This window comes from Rhea americana, unplaced genomic scaffold (assembly GCF_003343005.1).
Source record: "Rhea americana isolate MKP2758 unplaced genomic scaffold, rheAme1 scaffold_97, whole genome shotgun sequence".
Classification (NCBI taxonomy): domain Eukaryota; kingdom Metazoa; phylum Chordata; class Aves; order Rheiformes; family Rheidae; genus Rhea; species Rhea americana.
Genome location: NW_028187166.1, coordinates 1715879 through 1737565, shown reverse-complemented (window position 1 = coordinate 1737565; position 21687 = coordinate 1715879). Strand labels below are relative to the sequence as shown.

The 21687-nt window shown below is 43.9% G+C and overlaps 1 protein-coding gene across 1 annotated transcript; it reads left to right on the top strand.

The window, feature by feature from the left end:
* The first annotated feature begins 115 nt into the window (after nucleotides 1-115).
* Nucleotides 116-21263, top strand: ADAMTS13 (ADAM metallopeptidase with thrombospondin type 1 motif 13). The gene is made up of 29 exons (XM_085325434.1): nucleotides 116-1022; nucleotides 1330-1396; nucleotides 2233-2516; nucleotides 2745-2886; nucleotides 3478-3611; nucleotides 4427-4510; nucleotides 4611-4735; nucleotides 5501-5647; nucleotides 5904-6038; nucleotides 6614-6764; nucleotides 7419-7523; nucleotides 7994-8145; nucleotides 8259-8322; nucleotides 8872-8998; nucleotides 9218-9366; nucleotides 10725-10845; nucleotides 11276-11356; nucleotides 11632-11813; nucleotides 12250-12385; nucleotides 14174-14303; nucleotides 14969-15158; nucleotides 15853-15970; nucleotides 16332-16458; nucleotides 16881-17085; nucleotides 17633-17945; nucleotides 18352-18498; nucleotides 18991-19167; nucleotides 19511-19695; nucleotides 19973-21263. The coding sequence occupies exons 1-29, from the start codon at nucleotides 948-950 to the stop codon at nucleotides 20129-20131; spliced, it is 4212 nt and encodes a 1403-aa protein (XP_085181560.1). The 5' UTR covers nucleotides 116-947; the 3' UTR covers nucleotides 20132-21263.
* Nucleotides 21264-21687: the final 424 nt, after the last annotated feature.

Here is a 21687-nt window from a genome sequence, read left to right as displayed (position 1 = left end):
CGGCTCGGCTCGGCTGGGCGCGGCGGGCGGGCGAGCCGCGGTGCCCCAGCAGCGGGTTTGGGGTCTGCAGTGCCGGCCCGGCCGGGGAGCAGGAGCAGGAGGAGGAGGAGGACGAGGAGGAGGAGGAGGGTCGGGTGTCTCTGGCTGCCCATGCCCGGCGGGGGCCGCGCAGGCGGCTCGGGCCGYGACCCGTGGTGGCGCCGGTGGCCGTGGTCCAGTTGAAGGACCCAGCGGGGTGACTGGGGCCGTGGTCCGGGTTACGGACCCATGGTGGCATTTGGAGCTGTGGTCCAGTTCAAAGGCCCATGGTGGCGTTGGGGGCAGTGGTCCCGGCCCTGGGCCCGTGGKGGCGTGTGGAGCCGTGGTGCAGGCTGCTGACCCCTGGCCGTGGTCCAGTTCAAGGACCCATGGGGACATTTGGGGGAGTTGGCCARGCCATGGACCCACAGTGGCATTTGGAGCTGTGACTCTGGTGAGCCTGTGGCCGAAACCGGCCCTAGGTCAGGCGACGAATGATGTCTCTGTGGAGCTGCCTCTCCATCCTCCCTGGGGCTTGGTGCCGGCTTTACCTGCGCCACAGTTGCAGGATCCGAGGCACTGGGAAACTGTGGGAGCTTCTTCAGGTTCAGCAATTCACAATCCCTTTTCTCTCCTTGTTTATCTGGCTGCTAAAGCTAGCCCCAAGTGCCTATTACTGCTGATTTCTTTGGCTGTGGTAAAGTTGCAAACATTGCGCAAAAACTCTCTTTGCCCCTACAGCTGTTCCTGTAACGACTCCCACTGCAGCTCAGCTCCCCCCTCCCTGTCCCTCTCTGCAGAAGATCAGTGTCTCTGTTTGTTTAAACTTTGTGTTCTTCGCTTCCGTTCCACGTGATGCCTTGGGCTAAACTTTTTAATCACTCCTGGGCCAGCACTTGCTCTGCTGTGTTGGTTGCAGTTCCTCCAACATGATCATCAGCTTGATGATCCGAGTGCTCATGATGTTCCCGCTGGGATTTTGCTGGCCATCGGTTTTCCGAGAGGTAAGTTTGACCTCTGAAAAATACAGTTTCCAGGAAGGCTTTTTTTATTTCTAGGAAAGAAAAAGGGGAAAATGCAATGCTTTTTGAGCCAAATGTATCAAGCCACACTAATCAAGAAGATAAAACTATTTCCCCTGGGTGGTCATTGTGTAGCATATGCTTAATGCAAAATAAAACCATTAGAACTTGGCATCAATACTTGTGAAATTGTTTGCTGACATTCCTTCTAGGTTAGGTTAAGTTAAATTAYAATCTTCTATCCATTTGTTTTTCTTTAAAAAATGTAAAACTATTCTTCTTATTGCAGAAATTTCTCAGAGCTTTGGATCCGGAAGATGTTTTCTCTTATTTTGGCACCAGCTCGGTTTCTGACGGTAAGCAGGGCTCTTTCCTTCTTGATTCTGGAGCACATTTGTCAGTTTATTTCTAATCCTGTACATTTGATAACACCTAGAACACTTATTTCCTGACCCTGACAATTATTCTGACAAATGTTTAACATTTCAGAGTACTTTGCTCATGCAGGTAATCCTTGTTTCAGTGTGTAAGCAGTTGAAGAACTGGGTCAGTATTTAAAATCTGCTTCAGGAGGTATGATGAATCTTTTTGCATTTTTCTGTTACAGTTCTCGTTCTCCTTATTGATATTTTTCTACAAAATTAACAGATCCAGATTGTCTGAGTGGGAAGCTATAGACTAAGAATGGTTTTAAATGTATTTATTATTAAAAAAAAATGCTTGGAGAGGCTAGTATTCCAGGGCTAGATAGGTGGTAGTTCAGAATTAAGATGTGTGTTAACTTTCAGATTCTCCAAGCAAGGATGTTGTGTATTTGTGAGTTCACCTAGCGCTCATCCCAGTGTCTCTGGATTGTGCTAATTCACACTCCAGTAATACTTAGCATCTGCAGAAGCAGAACCGTCTCAACCTTTGTCAGATGGGCTGTCCTCCTCCAGGAGGAAGCAGAGGGACAGATAACTCAGGAGCCAGTTTCAGAGCTGCTGTTTGTTACCTGCATTATCCTCAGTGCGGAATATATAAAAGCACAGAAGCTTTTTGACTATTGACACAATGACCCCTCCAAGGCCACAGCTGTTCTTTGGAGAATATTTTTTCCCACAGATACAGATAGTTACTGATTATTTTTCAGTTATTACTATTATTCTCCATAATTGTTCCCCCTTTTCTGGTCTTTTTTCATTTCTTGCAGTCCCTGAGTTTGATGTTGCTCAGCCAATTTGCCCTTGTGAAGAAGAGCAGGTTGGGCTGGTGTCATGTCAGATTCAGCACTGCTACGTTGAGGCCTGGGGACAACTCTATGCTGTTGGGTTCCTAGAGGATCATGCTCTCCTGTCCCCTTCCTTTGTGAGCAATCACRTGGTGAACTCTTCCTTTAGCTTACTGAAGCGATTCTCAGGCAACTGCTTTGCAGGTGGAAATCCACTGCAACCCCCAGGGGCTAAATGTAGAGTCACTTACTGTGAAGGGCAGCTGGTGAGTATGCACTAAGTTTATCAGCTTTTCTTACAACTTTTACAGCTTTTGTAGGTTAGCAACTTAATGTCCCAAACAATAAATGCCTTAACTGTGTTTAATTTAAACATGGTTACCCATTTGGTAAATCTGAGCATTAAAAAGGAGAAACAGGAAGGATGTGCACAGTCCTCCATTGATAGTAAATGTCTTTGGAATAACTCAGAGATGGAATTTCATCTTTTTTAGCAAGGAGTCATCATTGCAGATGAGGAAAAGATTCATATCAGACCTGTCAGAAGCAAAGATATTGCCCTGCTGAAGAACCTTGGCTTCTCCAGACCCCACATTATCTTCAGAAATGCTAGAAGAGGGGCAAGTACAGCAAGAGGTAATGTATATGGTCATTCAGGGGGTAAGCCCTGGTCATTCTGTCCTCACAAGCTGTCTTCTAGTCATTGGGTTGCATAGATGAGCTTCAGGAAAAGATTTATACCTGCAACTATATGATTATACTTGACATATGTTTATCACCTCTCTGAGATGTAAATAGTGTGTTTCCATTTAGGTGTTTGTAGGCAAATTAATTCCTGTCAATAGACAGAAAGCGGAACTATGTTCTCATATCCCTCTGCTGGTCCATCACTGCTGATGACTTCTGCAGTGGCTGGGTTTATAYCCTCATTTGATAGGACCTGCTTTGTCACTCACACAAGGCTAATTAGCACACAGAATGATACTGATATTAGCCGAGGACAGTTTTGGACATGAGTGGGGTGTTTTACATACACTAAAGTTTGTTATCAAGGAAGCAGTCAGGTGAGAGAAACCGAGAGAAAAGGGAAAAGTGGGCAAGTGTCTGGAGGAGTGGTCTTACAGTTGGATAATTCTAGTTTTTCAGGAAAAGGGAGTGGATCTGTAGGAGCTTCTGTGTCATCCCGCRTCTTAAACTCTTTGTGTCCCTTTTTTTGCGGTTCGGCAGGGCAGTCTTCTCGCCTGCAGAAGAGGGCTGAGGGAACTGTCAAACATCTGGAACTGATGGTTGTAGCAGGTCCTGATGTTTACTTGTACCACAAAGAGGACACAGAGCGATACATTCTTGCTAACCTGAACATTGTGAGTAACTTGCTGTTTGAGTTGTTATCCCTGTTGGAGAGCTCACAGTGTTGCAGGCTGGAAGGGAGTCTGGCAGACTCACTTCTGTGAGTACACTCACAGACGTGTTTGTGATTACCTGTTCCTATTATGGAGTGCTGCCTATATGCAGTGTTCGGCACTGGCACTGCACAGGCAAGCTTACCTTTATACCAGAAACTGAATGAGTAGAAGTGAGTGTTAGAAGCTTTGAGGTTGTAGCTTTGAAACCCATGTAGAAAATACAGCTGTTTGTTTCATTACTAATATTGATATACAGCTAATGTCAGATCCACTAGCAGGAGTTTTATCACCAGTCTTGATCCAGTCCCTGTTGACTTCAGTGGTATTGAACCAGATCCACTGAATTAATCTTGTTGTATGCATCAGCATTTTATTTCTATTASAGATTTTTTCTAAACTTCCTCCTTTGCTGTCATTAAGGATTTGTTTATGCATTTTCTTTGTGTATGAAGAGCTACAAAGTATTTAGCATTCATTTTCCTACCTTGTGAAACTGTTTTCCATACAGATTTTTATCTCTGCTTCAGAAAGCCTGACAAATCTAACAACAGTTCTTGTCAATTGACAGATGTTTTTAAAGGACGGTTTGTTCTCAAACAATCCGTTTATACCCATGCTTTAATGTTGTACTTTCTGGTGATTTTCTGGTTGCTTCTTATGGTTACCGGTGTAAATGTGTTACGTGTGTAAATGATTGCATCCCTGTTTTTGAGAGTGGGTTGTGTGAGTCACCTAGGTACCATCCTTACCGAATCCTTTTTGTCACTTAACAGGGAGCAGAGCTGCTGAGAGATGCTTCACTGGGTGCTCATTTCAGGGTTCACCTGATGCAAATAATTGTTTTGAGAGAACCAGAGGTAAACAGAAAAGACTTTGTTCAAGTCCTGACCGGAGGTTACCAACTTGAGGGGTTGGTAAAAGCTGTATGAAATGTGCAGATGTGTGCCTTCACTCTAGATAGATGTGAACATCACAACAAATATCACCTCCTCGCTGATCAGTGTTTGTGAATGGAGCAAGAAAGTCAACCCCCAGAATGACTCTGATCCCCAACATGCTGAYGTTGTCCTGTATGTGACCAGGTACTTCCCCTGCCCTGGGAAGAGACTAGAAGTGAGGTGGTTGGTGTCGAGCTACCAGTGCAAAGAGAGTGATTTATACYGAGTCTTCCAGCAGTTTGGCAACAAAGAGCCAATGGGAAGGGTTGATTCTCCTGCTTGGTGCTGATTCTCCTGCCTTTAGTRTAATGTAATTAGTCAGAAGTGCCATTTCTTCAGTTTCTGGAGGAACTGGAATATTCCTCAAGCACTGATGAGCCAGACTGCAAGGGACGTAGCGTATTTCCAGAGCAGTACAACCAAACCCACTGCCTGTGGCAGAAAAGTCAAATGACAGCTAGAAGTGAAAACCTATTTGTGTTTCTAGAGGATTTCTAATGCTACAGAGATTTCCTGCGTCACACATCTTCTCTGACTTTTAGGCTTCTTGCTCTAAAATGCCTGCACTAAATGTGTTGAAAGAAATATTTTTGTGTGTGTGTGTCTTCAAGATGATGATACCACTCTGTCTTTCAYAAATAGGGATAGATCATCACATTCTTTCTGCTTGTCTAGGGATATTATGCTTTTTTTTTATGTAGAATCACCACAGACCTTGAACAGTGGGCACTTGTGTGTCCCTACTGCTACCACTGTGTCCAAGGGAGATGCATGAATCAAAAGAAATGTAGGTAGTTGGCAAAGTTAGATTGGGAAGATGCAAATAAATTTAGTTGAAAATATAGACCTCACTTTATTAGTTGCTGTGTTTCATTGCTCTTTCCTCTGTATATGTCTCCTTAACCTTAGGTTTGACCTGGAGTCACCTGATGGGAACAAGGAGCTACGTGGAGTGACCCATTTAGGTGGAGTCTGCTCCTCCTTCTGGAGCTGCATTATTACACAGGACACAGGCTTTGACCTGGGGGTCACTATAGCCCATGAGATTGGGCACAGGTCAGTGAGGAAGGCCCCAGAGCAGCCAAGTATGCCTGCTGTTTTATTCAAGAAAACCCATTGCCCAATTTAAAGGGTTCAAGAGAAAACAAAAGTATCTCTTGGTGTTAACAGTACGCTTCTCATAGATTATTCAAAAATTTTGGAAAGAATTCCTTGCATTTCTGCAAGTTCATTCTTTGCGCAAGAAGAGAGACACTGGAAAACGAGTCTCTGGGCTTCTACTCCTCAAGGCACTATATTTCTTCTGTTGCAGTCTTGGAATCTCCCACGATGGTGAGGGGAATCGCTGCAGTAGCAGCGGTTACATCATGGGTGGAGCAGGAAACCACAACAGTATTGACCTTACTTGGTCACAGTGTAGCCAGGAAGAGTTTCTGGCCTTTGTCAGGTAAGTGAATGATTGAGTTCTGTGTGCTTGTGTGCCTGTATGGGAACATTTCCATGAATTGGGAGCTCGGGAGAGAGAAGGGGAAGGCAAGGAATAGAATAGGAGGATTTTGGAAAATAAGGAACTCTGAATTACTTCAGGTTTGTTTATTTCATATTGTTTGTGTCTTTTGTTGARGTTAAACCCAGACTCTGTTTCAAGCAACTGGAAATTACTTTGGTCAGTGACTAACATGYCTGGGCTGTGTTTGACTCCGCAGACACTAGCTCAGCTGGGAAAATTTATTTAAAATGTCAGAGCATCTAGGTTTAAGCAAGCATTGTAAGCTGTTTAAATGAGGAACAGGCATGGGTTTCTGTTATAACTTCCGCAGAAGGGAACTGTGAGCATCTCCAGGCTGATTTTAACTTAAATTTTAACTGCTGTAGCTAAATCCATCACAGCCTACTGTAAACATGTGTTGTCTAGGAAAGCAACAGCCCACTCCTAGAATGAAGCTCAGCAGAAGTTTACAAACATGTCACTGTCGTTATTGCCCACAGCTGGGAAAGTTATATTTCTTGTGTCTCTATCAGCACAGGCCAAACAAACTGCTTAAATGACCTGCCGGACATGGATGGCAGCATCCCTGGGTGGAAGCCTGGCTTATACTATGGAGCAGATGAACAATGTAAAATAGCCTTTGGGAACGTCGCCACAGCGTGCACCTTTGCTGACAGCAACGTTGTAGGTAGAAAATTTCTGTCTGTATTTCTGGGGGCAGCAGGGAAATTTTCTTGGGCCAGGATTCAGAGAGAGGTGACACTGTTAGTATAAAGGGACTGAAGGTGCTCTTCTGCCTCAGACTTCTTGGTAAAGAACAAACCTTAAAATGCTTCCCTTCTCACCTTCATTACCTCCTTTGTCCACACAAGTCTCCTTTAAGATTTGCACTGTGATTGTACCCAGAACCATTTGTCCAAACAAGGATCTGGCAGTACTAGTTCTGGGCATACTAGTTCAGGCAAGTCTTGGGTCCTCTCTTGAGGAGCTCTTGTTCACTGGATCCTCTAGGCTTCCCCCTGTTTCTGCAAGTCTGAGAAAGGTAGCATGGCTAATAGCTGCCATCTGGATATGCTTGTTAATCAGAAAGCACTAATATGGATGAAACTTCAACTGCTTCAGTTGATCKTCTAGTGTTACATCTGGCAGTGCCAGTCTTTTGCAAGGGTCACAACTCCGCCCAATGGCAGGAGAGATTAAAGAACTTGCCTGCATTGTTGTGTAGCTGTGGGGAAACCAGACATCTAGGATGTGCGTGATTTAAACTGACCAGCTTTTGGGGATCGGGTTCATGAGCCTTAATGACTTGTTGAATACCACTTTTTCTTGCCACACCAGGATATATGTAAGGTTCTCTCATGCCATGTACAACCAAAAGACAAATCCAGCTGTACTCGGCTTCTTGTTCCCCTCTTGGATGGTACTGAGTGTGGAATCAATAAGGTAAGGAGGCTGCTRATGCTCTGAGAATCAGAAATATGTGTGGGAACTATGGAGCTTATTAGATAGCAAGCCATAGTTAGTGGCTGGAGGGTACGTGGGACTCACTGTCCCTAAGCTGTGGAATTAAGGCAAGACACTCAAGGCATAAGCTGATACCATCTGATCTTGATGTTTCCACCTTTTCCGTATCTCTGGTGTTGCTCTGCAGTCTCGTAGCCTGATATCTGAGCCATCCTTCAAGGCTGTGCTTTCTACTTGAAATGACTTAGCAGTTCTTTGTTTTAACYGTAAGCCCATGTCAGACCATAATTAGGAATGGGACTGTTTTCTTCTAACCTCCTGTGAGGAAGTAGCTCATTCATCTTGGGTTCTCTGTTACAGTCTGGTCTGCCAAGAGGTGGGGATTTGTGCAGGGACCCTGCTGTGGTCACTGTGGTGCTGCTGCTAATTTTGTGTATTCTTGATCTTAGTGGTGCTCCAAGGGACGGTGCAGCTCTCTGGAAGAGCTGAACCCCATGGCTRTAGTACATGGGCAGTGGTCCAGCTGGAGCCCTTTCTCCTCCTGCTCCCGCAGCTGTGGAGGTGGAGTTGTGAAAAGGCAGCGATTCTGCAATAACCCCAGGTAAGGGTGTGGGGACATGTGGAGTTTGCAAGGCCCCTAGGCCAAGGCAGTGAGTGTTGCTCTTTGCTTGTGATGAACCTGTCTCTGTAGCGTTCTTTTCTTGTTACTTTCAGGCCTGCTTTTGGGGGGCAAGAGTGCCAAGGAGCTGGCATCCAAGTAGAGATGTGTAATACCCAGGTAGTGGAGCTAATCACATCTTCTGACCTTTCTGCTTAATGCTGTTTAACCTTTTGAGAGCTGTGTGGTTTGGGACCATACTTTTCACAGCTGATTGATCTGGGAAGAAGATCTAAGATTTGGCATGCAGCCTTCACCTGTGTGACAACAGGAGAAGTATTTGTTCCACTGTGTCTAAAGACAACAGAGTTCTTTAACAGCATTTTAATGTGCAATGAAGAATTTTCTGTGTGCCTCTATAGCAGGACAGACACTGAGAACAATGACTCCATTTAATGCTAGCTTGCTTTTCTGTTGTTCCTATTTTTTCATGTCCATTTATTTTGTATAAATATCAAAGATAATAGCTTCCAAACAGAGTTCTCTGTGTATCATGCAGCTTCATTTTGATGTGTTATTCTTTATTTTCAAAAGTTCTGCAGGTGTTTTGCTTACCAGCCATTCTTTTCTGCTCCAGAGTTGGCTGCCTTTAGTTAGCGGGTGAAGTGCTGCTGGAGATCCTGTGCTTAGTAAGTTTTCATTCCCCACACAATTCTCTTTGGGATGTAGGCCTGTCTGATGAGCCAGCTGGATTTTATGGCTGAACAATGCGCAGCAACAAATTTAGAACCACTGGATCCTACTGTAGAAGTGCCATCCTTTTATACCTGGACTTCTGCTGTTGGCTTTGCCAAAGGTAAGGAAAGATTGAGACTGTAGCGTCTTTGTGTGGGAGAGTGCTCTGTGGCCCTGACTGTACTTTAAAATCAAAAGGCCATTTCACTGTTTTTAGTTTCCAGGTGAAACCTTCAAGCGCTTTTTGTCAGATCCTTTCAACTTCTTCCTGTTGTTTGATGGCCAGCCGTGTGCCTTTCTGAATGAATAATTCCTGTCTCGTCTTATCTACCTTCTCCAGGGGACTTGCTGTGCAAGCACATGTGCAGAGCAGTTGGAAAAGCATTCATGGTAAGCCGTGAAGATAGTTTCATAGATGGAACCAGATGTGAGCAGGATAACTCTGATCACCATGGGACTTTCCATCTGTGTGTAATGGGAAGCTGCAAAGTAAGTGACTATGGGATCCAAGTGAGCTTCAAACATGTAACCTGCACTAAGTCAGTCAACTTACTAGGAGCAAGGGAAGAAACACACAATGTCCCAAGCAGCAGACCAGTCTCTTCTCAAAAGAAGAGCTTTGTTCTTAGCTTACTGGAAGTAGTCCAGCTGATCTAGTGTTCTGTCTGTGCGTCCAATGCCAATGCCCTCTAGATAAGATATTCTGCTAATTATACAGTAAGAACATGAGGCTATTCATCCCTAATCCATGCTGCAATTGGTTTATGCCTTGGTTGAAGAGACATTGTTAGCTGTTCTGCTTGCACAGTATAAACAGTCCTGGAAAATGCTGACTCTTTTGGAGAGAGGTTACATGATTTGAACGTATTGTGTCAGTGGCAAAATAAAGAGTAAAACCTAGGAACCCTAACTCCACAAGTTGATTTGTTGGAATCGCTATCAAAATGGAAGTGTAACAATCATTCCTGGTTTCAGCATGAGAAAGGTATTCTTTTATGATGAACTTGGATTTAACTACCCACTGATGTCTGTATTTTAGTAACTACTCAAAGCTGATCCTGTGGTCTTTTGCCTGTTGTTTCTTTGCCTTCCCAGAATACACTTTTTAAATTTTGTGGTTTTTTGATTCTTCCCATGTTCATAATGCTTTGTAATGCATTTCCACCAAATGAACAGCAGAGGGTGTAGGTATTATCTATTCTGTTTTCTGCTGTTTCATTGGCAATGGTAATAAATAAGTGCATTACAACGGTATCTAAAGCCTGAGATCATCACCTCTAGCATAAGTTTAGAAGTTGCACATGTTTTGCTTCTAAGTCTGCTGAGATCCTCATGTAGCTTTGGGTAAAGCAGTCTTGTCCATTGGAGTGAGGAAAGAATCTCTTTTCTGAGCTCCATAGTATTGAAGACCTGGTTGAAGGATGTGAGCTGGGTGTAGATTTGGGGGTTAGGGAACTAAGGATTCATTTAGAAACTGCTGTTTATGTTTACTGTTCTTTTATCTTTTTTTTTCCCTCCTTCTCCAGGAGTCCATAGAGGAGAGGGCATGCATAACCTTTGTTTTATGTCACAGGAAAAATCTTTCTGGACTGCTTCTTTGGGAAAAATAGATAATCATACAATTAATGAGAACTTGTATACTCTCACTTAAGACTTTTCAGTCCCAAGCTTTGTGCACTGCTATTCAGTGGTAGATCTGTGTACAAACGTACCTTTGTCTGTCTTGTCTTCTTAAATTCGAACTACAAATGAAAAGAGCAGCTTAAGGAATTCAGGTAGCGTTGCTTTGATGTGCTTGTTTTCTTCCTGGAATAGGCAAGTCTTGACAGACTCTCCCCTTTGCTCAGGCATTTGGATGTGATGGTCAGATGGATTCCAAGAAGACAATGGACTCTTGTAAGGTCTGTGGGGGTGATAATACTACATGCACCAAAGTGAGTGGATCTTACACAAAAGGAAAAGCTAAAGGTGTGTATTCTTCAGCCCCAGGCTTGATATTATGATGATCTCTGTAAAAGATGTTGCTGTGTTTGGGGAGTGATCTGGCTCTTGCAGTGATCACACAGTTATTAACAGAGGACGTAGAGAAAACAAAAGAAAAATGAGAATAGGGCACAGAATTCAATTAATTTTTTTGGCTAAATTCATTCTCACATTGATCAAGCCAAGGTCAGGGTGAATTTAGCCTGCTGGGCATCACTGTGGCATCCTTACATTTTTAATTAGCTATATATAATTCCTGTCTGCAGTTAAGCTTTATTACTCTCCTTAAGACTTGTCCTCTGATGGATGGTATGCTGATAAGGTGAAGTGGGGTTGATCTATAATCCCTAACCTTTTTGAAAGAGGCCCAGTAAGAGAAGGTGACCATGTCTTTTTTGTCTTTCCATACTTCCAGAGTATGTTACATTTCTGTCCCTGCCTTATAACACTACTTTTGTCCACGTTATCAATTGGAGACCACTCTTCACACATTTGGGTGAGTTAAGTGGAAAGGAGAGGAGGGGCTACAGGCAGTGCTCAGACATGCACTAAAAATAAGAAAAATGGTATTTGGGGGGAAAGTTATTGCTAAGCAGTTTGTTTCTGCGATGCTCTCCAGTGGGAACTGGCAGATGCCATGGTCTTTGGGATGTCTCATATAGATCATTGTAGACCAGTTTCCAGTGACAGTGCAGTCTGGAGCTGCCAGCACCAGGGGATTCTGTGAGCACATCAAACCTTTTTCCCTTACTGCTATTTTTGCTCTTCTAGCTGTGAAAGTTAAAGGTGAGTATGTGGTTGCTGGAAAGGGAAAAATCTCACTGAATGTCACCTATCCATCTGTTCTGGAGGACAGCCAGATCAAATACAAAGTGTTTCTCACCAAGGACAACTTTCCCAGCCTGGAGGAAGTCCATGTGGATGGGCCAACCCAAGAGGAAATTGAGATACAGGTAAATTAACATAGAAAGGGTTCAGTCAGAACTGGCAAGACTGTGTTCATGTGGCTCTGTTGCAGAGCAGAATCCAGGTGTAGAAGGCTTCATGTCCAAGGCCGGTGGAGATGGTGTTCACTAAGAGTGATGATCTTCTTCCTCTTGGGAAAGGTTGAGGGTATGCTGCCTACAGCCTTTCTGCAGGCCTCGGTGATGGTTGGATGGGGAAAATGTGTACTGAGTTAAAAGTCTTGCCTGACTCAATCTTTGTTCAGTGCCCTGTACACAGAATTCGCAGGCTGAATATTCTCAGTGCGTCTGGGAAGAACTGAGAGTCATAGCGCTGAGGCTCAGGACAGAATGGAAGAGGGGGACTAATTTCCCTTCTTAGCTCTGTCCTTGGGTGCAAGTTGGAGTTGATCTGTGTATTGACCACCCCCTTTTCCTTTGCTAGGTCTATAGAAGGTATGCAAAAGAATACGGCAATGCCACCAACCCGGACATCACCTTCAGCTACTTTGTGCCGAAAGAGAATCTGACATATGTGTGGATTTCTCAGAAGGGGCAATGCTCAGTGACCTGTGGGGAAGGTGAGGCAGGAGTACTCAGTCTGTAATTCTTACAGAGATCTGGGCAAACTTTTAGTTTGGCTGGCCAGTAGTCGCCCAGGTCTTCAACCCTTGGGGTCTTCTGGTGTTCACTGAAAGAAATGTAATTTATCACTGATAGATACTTGGTTAAATGCGGCTCAGTCGTTCAACAACTTCTAAAAGCAAATTGCTAAAAGCGAGCTACAGTTTCCAATATTAAGCTGGATCAAGGAAAAGAGCAGTACAGCTGTAGAATTAAATTAGCAATTCAACAGAATTATCAAAATATTAATCAAAATATTTGATCTTAAGATGAATTAAAAATTGCTTTAAACCAACCTTTCGGCTTTAAGATTAAATGATTTTCTTATTTTTTTTCAAAGTTAGTGAAGCTGGTAATTTGGAGTTGGTTGAATAGTAGAAGTCTGAAACTAAACTAGTATCTAGTGTCTAACTAAAGCCTTAGAGCTCATTATAGAGTTTCCTTCTTAGAATTCTATTCCTGTGTCAGGGTTAATCCTTTCTGTCTCTTGTGTCGAAATCATAATGCAGATTGTAACATTGACATTTGACATCTTGTTTACCAGATAATACAGTTGATACTAGCGAATCTCTTAAGATTTTTATGACAAGATTTTAGAAAATACGTTAATGAGTAGTTACGAAAGTCAGTCTACAGGACTTGTTATGTCTGGAGAGCTTTTCCCTAGCAGATTCCTCAGGTGAACTGATTGTTGAAACCTCAAACTAGAAAATTCAAAATATGGCAAGAAGTCTCAGCTAATGCACAGTCACAAACAAAATACCAAAGGAGATTGAGAATCAGAGCTGAAATTGCAGCTTGAAAGCTGAAAGTGGTGCTCTGGCCACCTTACCAATAGGCGTTATTTGAAAATAAGGAGGGTAGTGAAAAGGTAACATTGCTGTTTGATTCCTGACATTCGCTCCTCAGAATCGTGTTCTCTGAGATTCAGGAAAGTTTCTCACTCCTTGTGGGCAACTCATTCACTGCAAAAGAGAAGTTTTACAGCTTTGCTCAAAAGTTTTGAGATCTTCACTCACCATACCTGTTGAGTTCATTGTTGTAATGCCTTTCCACAAATCTGGAGCAAGTTTACTTTGAATTGGGCACTCTTCTAAGTTCAATGTTGTTAAAAATCTCGCTCATATCTGTAGTTTATGAATATTCTATTTCTCACATACCACAGGCACTGTAGTCTGCGGTTCCTCTCCCAGTAGCRCTAGTGGGTTTCTGGGTATCAGTGATCACTTTGTGAACCTTGGTGTGTTGTTGACTGGGTACAGGGCTGTGTGATGATATTAGTACAAGGTGCAAAGCACAAAGACCATGTAATTATGATCATTTCAACAGAAAGTAAATTGAAAATGTCTGGCTGCTATGATTTCTTGTCAGCGACCTGTTCCTCATCAGTCAAACAGAGTCCGATGGAAGTGCTTTTGAACAAATTATGATAGATATCCTTGCTGTTCTTACAAATGACCAATTTAGAGCAATCTTTCCATTTTGACCATGGATTATCCATCACATCTCTCCTCTTCTGGGATGTTCACCTCGGAGAGGCACCTAAAACTCTCGAGGAAARTTGTATTAGAAATACGGCTTTTGTATGTTTGTAGAAAGTCTTCATTCCCAAATATACCATTTTCCCTAAATGGATAATTAGGTTAAAGGGAAATTACAACATCTTCCTGGAATAATAGAAGCAAAACTGTTTACTTGGTTTAGAACATCCTTTCCTTTCCCTTTGATTGCACTTCCGTTCCCAGGGACTCGCTTGGTGGATCACGTGTGCTTTGACCGGACAAAGAATGAAACAACAGAGGATCAGCAGTGTCTGGGCCTCCCACAGCCCCTTTCAGAGCAGGAGCCCTGTGCCATGGGACCTTGTCTGTACAGGTTGGTGTTCCTCAGTGACTAAACTGAAATCTCATTTCACTCTGAAAAGCAGTAGTCTTGCCCTTTCTCTGCCAGCTAATTCAGTTTCTGCAGTGTGGCTTGCATTGTGCAAGATGGAAAGAAAGAGGAGGGATGTGGCCTAGTTTCTTCATAACKACAATGGCGTAACTGATCCCAGACCAGGCTCTGTCTTACCTGGTCCCATGAGTTACTTCAAACATCCGCTGAATGAATGGGAGACAGTTCTTCCAATTCTTTAGTCTGCTAAATGAAAATAAAGCTTACATACTTTGGGGGCATCTTTTTGAAGACTGTGCCAACAGAGATGTGATCTTATTCTGGAGGAGGTCCTTATGTTAGTTGGGCTAGAAAGAAAACTGAGAGCAAAACCTGTCCAGACACTGACCTCATGGACATTTTAGTGTTTAATAACAAAAAGACGACACTGTGAACTTTAGTTCTTTAGCTTAGATGCTTTCAGTGCTAGAGAGGTGTCAGTGCAAGGACTTGGGTTTCCAGCACTGGCCCTCTCAATCACATCCAGGTTAGGCTCTGAAATAGAGAGGGTGAATACTTTCTGCATTCTATTTTGCAGTCAGTGGCATGAATAACAAACCTCCATGGTTCAGGTGAGAAATTGGCTGATGCAGTTAATTCTTATTTAGGTGGAAGAAATCTGAAATAGATGAATGCTCTGCAGTCTGTGGAACTGGAGTTGCCCAGCAGAATCTGACCTGTGTCCAGTCTCGTGATGGATTGGAGACTGTTGTGGATGACAGCTTGTGTGCAGCAGAAGAAAAACCTCTCTCCATTGTGCCATGTGTGGTTAACGTCTGCCCTTTAGGCTGGGATAAAGTGAGTTTATTGGCTTGGATTGTTTCAGGAGTCTCTCTGGGAACTTTGCAGTCGTGATCCATGGAAGGCTACCTGTTAGAAAGAACCATCTTATTGCTATAATCTGGGAGGGTGTTTTACACAGAGGATGTCTGTTCAGTTAAATGCTCATACTGTCAGTTTAGAAAAGTCTGTTTCTCTTAATTTATGCTGCAGGAGTTGTCAGCTTTTAGTGGTGGTTTGGTTTGTTGGGTAGCTGTTGACTATGTTCCTTCTTTGTTCCTCCCCTCACTCAGAGTCCAACAAAACCAGAAAAAGAAATACCCTCTGTTCCACTAGTAAATACCTCACTGTCAAGCAAAGAGGTTCTGACTTGGTAGGGAGGATTATTAACAGGGAGGAAACCTTTTCAACTCCAGATCACTAGCCCAGATCTGTACTGGGGAGCCACTCCCATGGTTTACATTTATAGATTGGTGGGGGTGGGGGTGGGGGGATGCTTTAGGCATCTCTCTTCAGTCTCAGGTATCTCTTTTCAGCCTCAAGCAGTGTGAATTAGGAGAGAGCTTCACTGTGATTAAACGTGCTTCTTTCTTCAGTAACAGAGGATATGTTGTAGGCTTGTTCTGGAGACATCCCCCCAGCTTGAGTAGATTAGGACCTGTGTGAGAAGCAGGTGCCATTGTGTGTCTGGTTCTTGTTGCTCTGTTCTGAGGAGGAAGATGCAAACTTGCTGCAGACTTCAGAATCATTTGGGCATATCCAACGGGAAAATCAGCCCGTGTATGTCTGGAGCCCTCTGGCTGGGGAGTGTTCTGTCTCCTGTGGTAAAGGTGAGATCTTTCAATGCTGTAGGAAAATATTACTTGGCTCTTTTGGCTCTGTTACTGAGCTCAGTGCTTAGGAAGCTCAAGAACCTGGCCTTTCTCCTCTACAGATCAAGGTGCATGTGTAGTTGTGGTCACATTTTTTTGAATCTGTAAGAGATAAAGGTGTCTGGCTCAAGACAGGGAATAGGTCAGGGCCTGGCTGACCACTGCTGTGTTCCAGAGTCAGGGGAAAGAGTGGAATGAGCATGCTGGGGGTTGAGCAGTGTGTGCTTGTTTTGTACATGCAGATGAGGTTTTGTCACCACAGACTTATTTTCAACTCCTATATGCATGCCGTACAGTCAAATCACTTCCCTTTTTTTAGGAAAAACTCAGCTACAGTATGTATGTGTGGCTTTTGATACCAAAGAAGAAACCCAAGAAGAAAATTGTCACCCAGTGCCAAAGCCTGAGAGCAGGATGGAAGTTTGCAATCTCAATCCCTGTCCAAGGTAAAGCAATTACCAGGAAAGAATGAGCCAGTGAGAGATCTTTCCTTCCTCTCTAGCTCTCCAGAGGCACAGTAACATAAGATCCCGCTATTCTCCCATAGAAAAATTGTTCCATGGTCCCAGGGCAGATCTTCTCTCTGTTCTTTCCCTCAATGTACRTTTGGAGTCTTTGGGCTTCCTGAAAAATGTGAATGCCTTCCCCTTGGGTTCAATTCCAGACCTGCTCCAGACTGCCTAACCTTGTCTCAGAGGCCACCCTGCAAGTACCATGGGCAGCAAAGTGTGTGAGATGGAGAGGGGAAGGTAGCTGCTAAGGACAGGGAAGGAGGGAAGGACGAGGGAGCTGCAGTGCACTCTCTACAGTGAGAGGCAGTAGAGGGTAGGGAATCATCCCTTACTCATTTTTTCTCCTTCTCTGTCAGATGGAAGGTAGCCCCRGCTGGCCCCTGTTCCGCCACCTGTGGGCTCGGCTTAGCTGTTCAGCTAGTTACTTGTGTTCAGATCCACCAAGGCCAAGAGATGTTGYTGGAGGACCACTTATGCCCTGTGACAGAGAAGCCCCTTACCAGCATCCCCTGTGTCATCCGAATGTGCTCTTATGAATGGAGCTTCAGCGAATGGACGGAGGTATTGGCTCCTGTTTGGATGCAGTACTTGGGGTCCAGTGCAGCGGTTTTATAGCCATTCCCTTTTATAAATGATACAGRGGAGAAATACCACTTCTGTCTTGTGTATTTGTTTCTGACAGAAATGACAAATTGTTTCTAGGGGATATTTCCATCCTTTACCCTGTACTGGGTTTAGCAGCTGTAGGTCTGTGCTGCTTCCTGTGTTTCTCAGCTCAGGATTTTGACTGCAGTTTAAAAATGGTTTTTGCTATGTTTTCTTCTGAAGTGCAGATCTTCTTGGATTTGGGGGAAACTGGTCCTCCAGTTCAAACATACTGTATTCCTGAGTGCTGATGCATTTGGAGGGTCCCCTGGGAAGGTGGGTCAGCTTTGTTATTTCCATCTTACAGCTGATGAAACTAGACTACTTAGAGGCCAAGTGACAAAACAGCTTCAGTAAACAGAAGATCAGATGCTCTGGATCATGCCTGAGCCAATAAATGTACTTATTTCTGCATACCAACTGAAAAATATGTAAAAAGCCATGTGGATTTCTTCCTCTGCAGTGCTCAACTTCATGTGGGAATGGTGTTCAGACACGTCAGGATTTCTGCCTCAACCCRCTAACCCGTAAGCACGTGAACCCCATCTTCTGCAGGCACTTCCCGAAGTCCATCGTGCTACGTGGCTGCTCCGCAGGGCCCTGCCCTGAGCAGGCAGTGGCAGCCAGGTCCCATGGAGCAGAGCTCCAGGCAGTGACACCAGCCATGCATCTGATGACAGCCACAACTGCCAAATGGGCAAAATATAAGGGTCTGAATCTTCCTTCAACTGCTGTGCCACCTCTTCCTCAGGAACCAACAGAGGAGGCTGGTGAAGGTGAGAAGGATGCTATCAAACAGAGTTGGGGGCTGCTGTGTGCAGCTGTGTGCAGTGACCTTACTACCATACAGGGACAGGTTGATGGGAGGGAGTTTTCTTGCAGTTGTCAGGTCCTCAGGAGGGACAGCAGGCGCTCCAGTGGGGGGAGATTCCTGGAGGACCTCACTGTTCCTTCCAGCATGTCATGAGCAATCTGTGCTATCCAAATTAGGAACAATGACTTTCTTCCCTGGGCTTTCCAAAGCCTTTCTTATCTGAGACTCTTTGGGACAGAAGCTGACTCTTCCAGTGCTTTGTCCAGAAGGTGGGCAGGCTGTTCATGGTGCCATGAGGGGAACAGGGGCTGGGTTTCAGCAACTGTAGTTCTCTCTGGATGTGCTACTGGTCTGTCTCTATTGCACAGGTGTCTGTGGGAGGCTTTTTCTTAATGTCACCGGGGTCATCAACATGATGGGTGTAGAGAGCAGTGACTGCACTGTGACCATCGGACGCCCTCTCGGGGAGGAGATAACAGTCAGCGTTCTGGAGAGCTCCCTCAATTGCAACGCAGGTGCTGGGGACTTTCCCTTTGGGAAATCTGCACCGCCTCCCTCATGTGCTGCCCTGAATGGATCTTGCTGCCTTGGAGCCTGTGTGTGCCAATCTCTGAGACTCTATAAATTTTTTCTGTCCCACCAAGTCTTTCCAAGATGAGACTAAGTTATGATGTTGCCTTTTCTTCCCGTACACAATGATTTCTTCCTTATTTTGTTGATAGATGTGGGATTAAAGGAGTTTATAGGGTTAAAGGAACTGCCCACTACTGCATGTTATAAACTTCATCTGTAGTACACCCTCTTGCTGGAATCAGTACAGTTAGATTAGTTAAGTGGACTGTTTTCGTGACAGATTTCGATAAGATAGGGACAAGATGCAGAGATTACTAGATTCCTGTCCTGTGTAAAATAGAAAGTCAGACTAAGTTCTGACTTAAGTTTTTTAAGACATCAGACTAAGTTATTCAACTTAAAGTAATTCTAATTCCTGTGCTTATCCATTCCAGGTGAGCTACTGCAGTTTTCTGGGCGAATGATGTGGCGGAAGGGCTGCAGGAAACTCCCTTTGTCACTGATAAACTCCAGAACGAATACGCTGGTTGTGAAACAACGTGTTTTAATGCCAGGGAATGGGGTCATTCTTCAGTACAGCAGCAGAGCAGCAACTAAAAAATATTACCAAGGTACCTTACTGAAATCTTCACTATTGCTTTAGATTGAGGGACCCAAGACAAGGCCCTTAAGAGTTCCACAGGTCATGGAAATCTTGGGAATATATGGAAACATTGCTCCACCTCTAGGGGCTCATAAGCCCCTTTTTGAGGAGTGCTGGAATGAATACTATTTGTAGACTACCRCTCCATTTTAAAGGCAACACCCTTAGCAGAATTTGCTGGTGCTTGGAGGTCCCCAGATGAAAAGTCCTAGAGAAATTTTTCWGCCTGTGTTTAATCTAAAACTTCTTTTCTTGGAGATGCTAGACACTCTCTAAATCATCTTCTCTCCTACTTCCCTTCCTCCTCTCAGACTGTGACAAGCAACTGTTTGGTCCCCAAGGTGATATAATGTATCCTGTGCGATTATCTGATCAAAGGCAAGAAGTAGTATGTCGGACCTTCATCAATGTGGCTCCTCGGCATCGCATAGCCATCCGCGCCCTGTATATTGACCTGGGCAATGAGACCAACCAAACGCAGTCTAATTACATCCTGGTGAGTCAGAAGCCTAAAGAGCGTAAGAATTGCTCATCCCGAGAGATTTCCATCCAAAGGGAAAGTTCAAAGTATATCATAAATCCTAAGGAGTCAGACTCTGATCTCTTACGTAAATGTAGTTGTGAATGAGTACCACTGATGTCTCCTGTATTTCCTCTAGCCTTTGTTTAGGGCAGCTTTTTCCCTGAGAGACCGACTGGTAAGGCCCTAATATTTGGTGGGTGCTTGACTTGTAGGGTGCTGTGAAATAATGTTTTGGTCTTTCTTTATTCAGATCCGTGATGTAAGCACCATGAAGACCATGGTGTTTCATGGGAACCAACAATTCTTCTGGGAATCGACTGGAAGCCAAGCTGAAATTGAATTTCATGAAAATGTTAAGGAACATCGAACCAGTTTCTGGGCTGAGTATCACATTGCTGAGCCTAAATAAAAGGTGCCACGACCACCCCACTGGCAAAGCCCGTGGTCTAGTTAGTTATTGCTGCCCATTCACTGTCCCAAGTCACACAAGTCATTTAACCTTTTTGCCTCTGCTTCACTATCTACTGAGTAAGAACAGTACTATCTACCCAATCCTTTGAGATMTCAGTATTTATAAACTTAATGCAAAAGACATTATGTAACTACCAAGTATTTAACAAACAGTCCTCAAGGGTTCTCTGTCTGTATTGATTGGTATTAATACAGTTTACTTGTCTGCAGTTAGTGACTTGGACACCGAAGTCATAGGGTCCTGTTTCTGTTATATGTTGTCACCTTACAGGTTGATTATTTCTATTTTCAGTGTCTCAGTGTCCCATTACAAACCTCTGCCATAAATAGCTAAGATTATGGTTTAATCATTAAGTTCACACTCCTGCATTGTAAATGCTGGTTAAAACTCCTCAGGCCCATTGAATTCAGGTATAAAGGCAAAGATGTGTGAGAGGACAAGATATTAGGACAAGAGGACTAGACAAATATATGAGGGCAAGACAGTGTCTTTGCCTAGGAGGGTAGTTCAGCCCTGGAACAGGTCACCCAGAAAGGTGGTGGAATTGCCATCCTTGAATATTTTCAAGACTTGGCTAGACCAAGGCACAGCTGACCTGATCCAGCAATGGCAATAGTTTGGCTTTTACGGGAGGTTGGCCTAAGTGACCTCCAGAGGGCCATCCCAGCCACCACTTCTGTGGTTCTGCTATTACATATTTGATAGTGATACCAGTACTTCTTTTCTATGTGAAAATAAAACATTATGAGAAAATAAGACATCCGTTTCTTAGTGATGAACTTGGTGCCAAAATGTATTTACTCAGATAGCAACAGTAGCTGTGCTAATAATCTGCTCCTATCTTCATTTCACAGGAACTATGCAATGCAAGGTTGTTGAGGCTGCATGAGATTACGAATTGTAGTAAGAAGGAATATTTTAGAGAAGTAACATGTTATCTCAAATTTGATTTAAACATACATATTTTGAATTTTTTCAGCAGAAGTGTCCTCCTGCTTTGGTCCAAATCTGTCATAACATGCTGCTAAAGTGGTCTTTGTCTACCAGGAGATACAATGGCAGTGAAAAAGCATTCTCTTAGTCCTTTTTTTCAACCTTTTTGCAAATGGGATCTGTCTTTCTTCCCTATCTCAAATGTCACTGCTGTTTATTGCCCCAGGTCAGCTACGCAGAGGCCCTGGCCAGCAGAGATGGGCTCCGAGTTCTARCTGTATGCTCCATGGTAATTTGCAAACTCTGCAGCTGCTGCTGTTAGGATTCAAGAGAATCAAGACTGTATACAGCCTGTATCCATTTTTCTGGATCCCAACAGCTTGCCTGTGGCCTGCGAAGTCCTCCTCCTACTCCCATTTTTAGGGGAAAAACCTGATTCCATTCGGGTCAAGGGGAGTGTTTTCCTTTTATTTTGAAGGGAGAACTGTGTAACAGTTTTCATTCTAAATTCATGTTTATTCAAATATTCGTGTTTCCCTTTCCCCCCAGTGCATACTGGC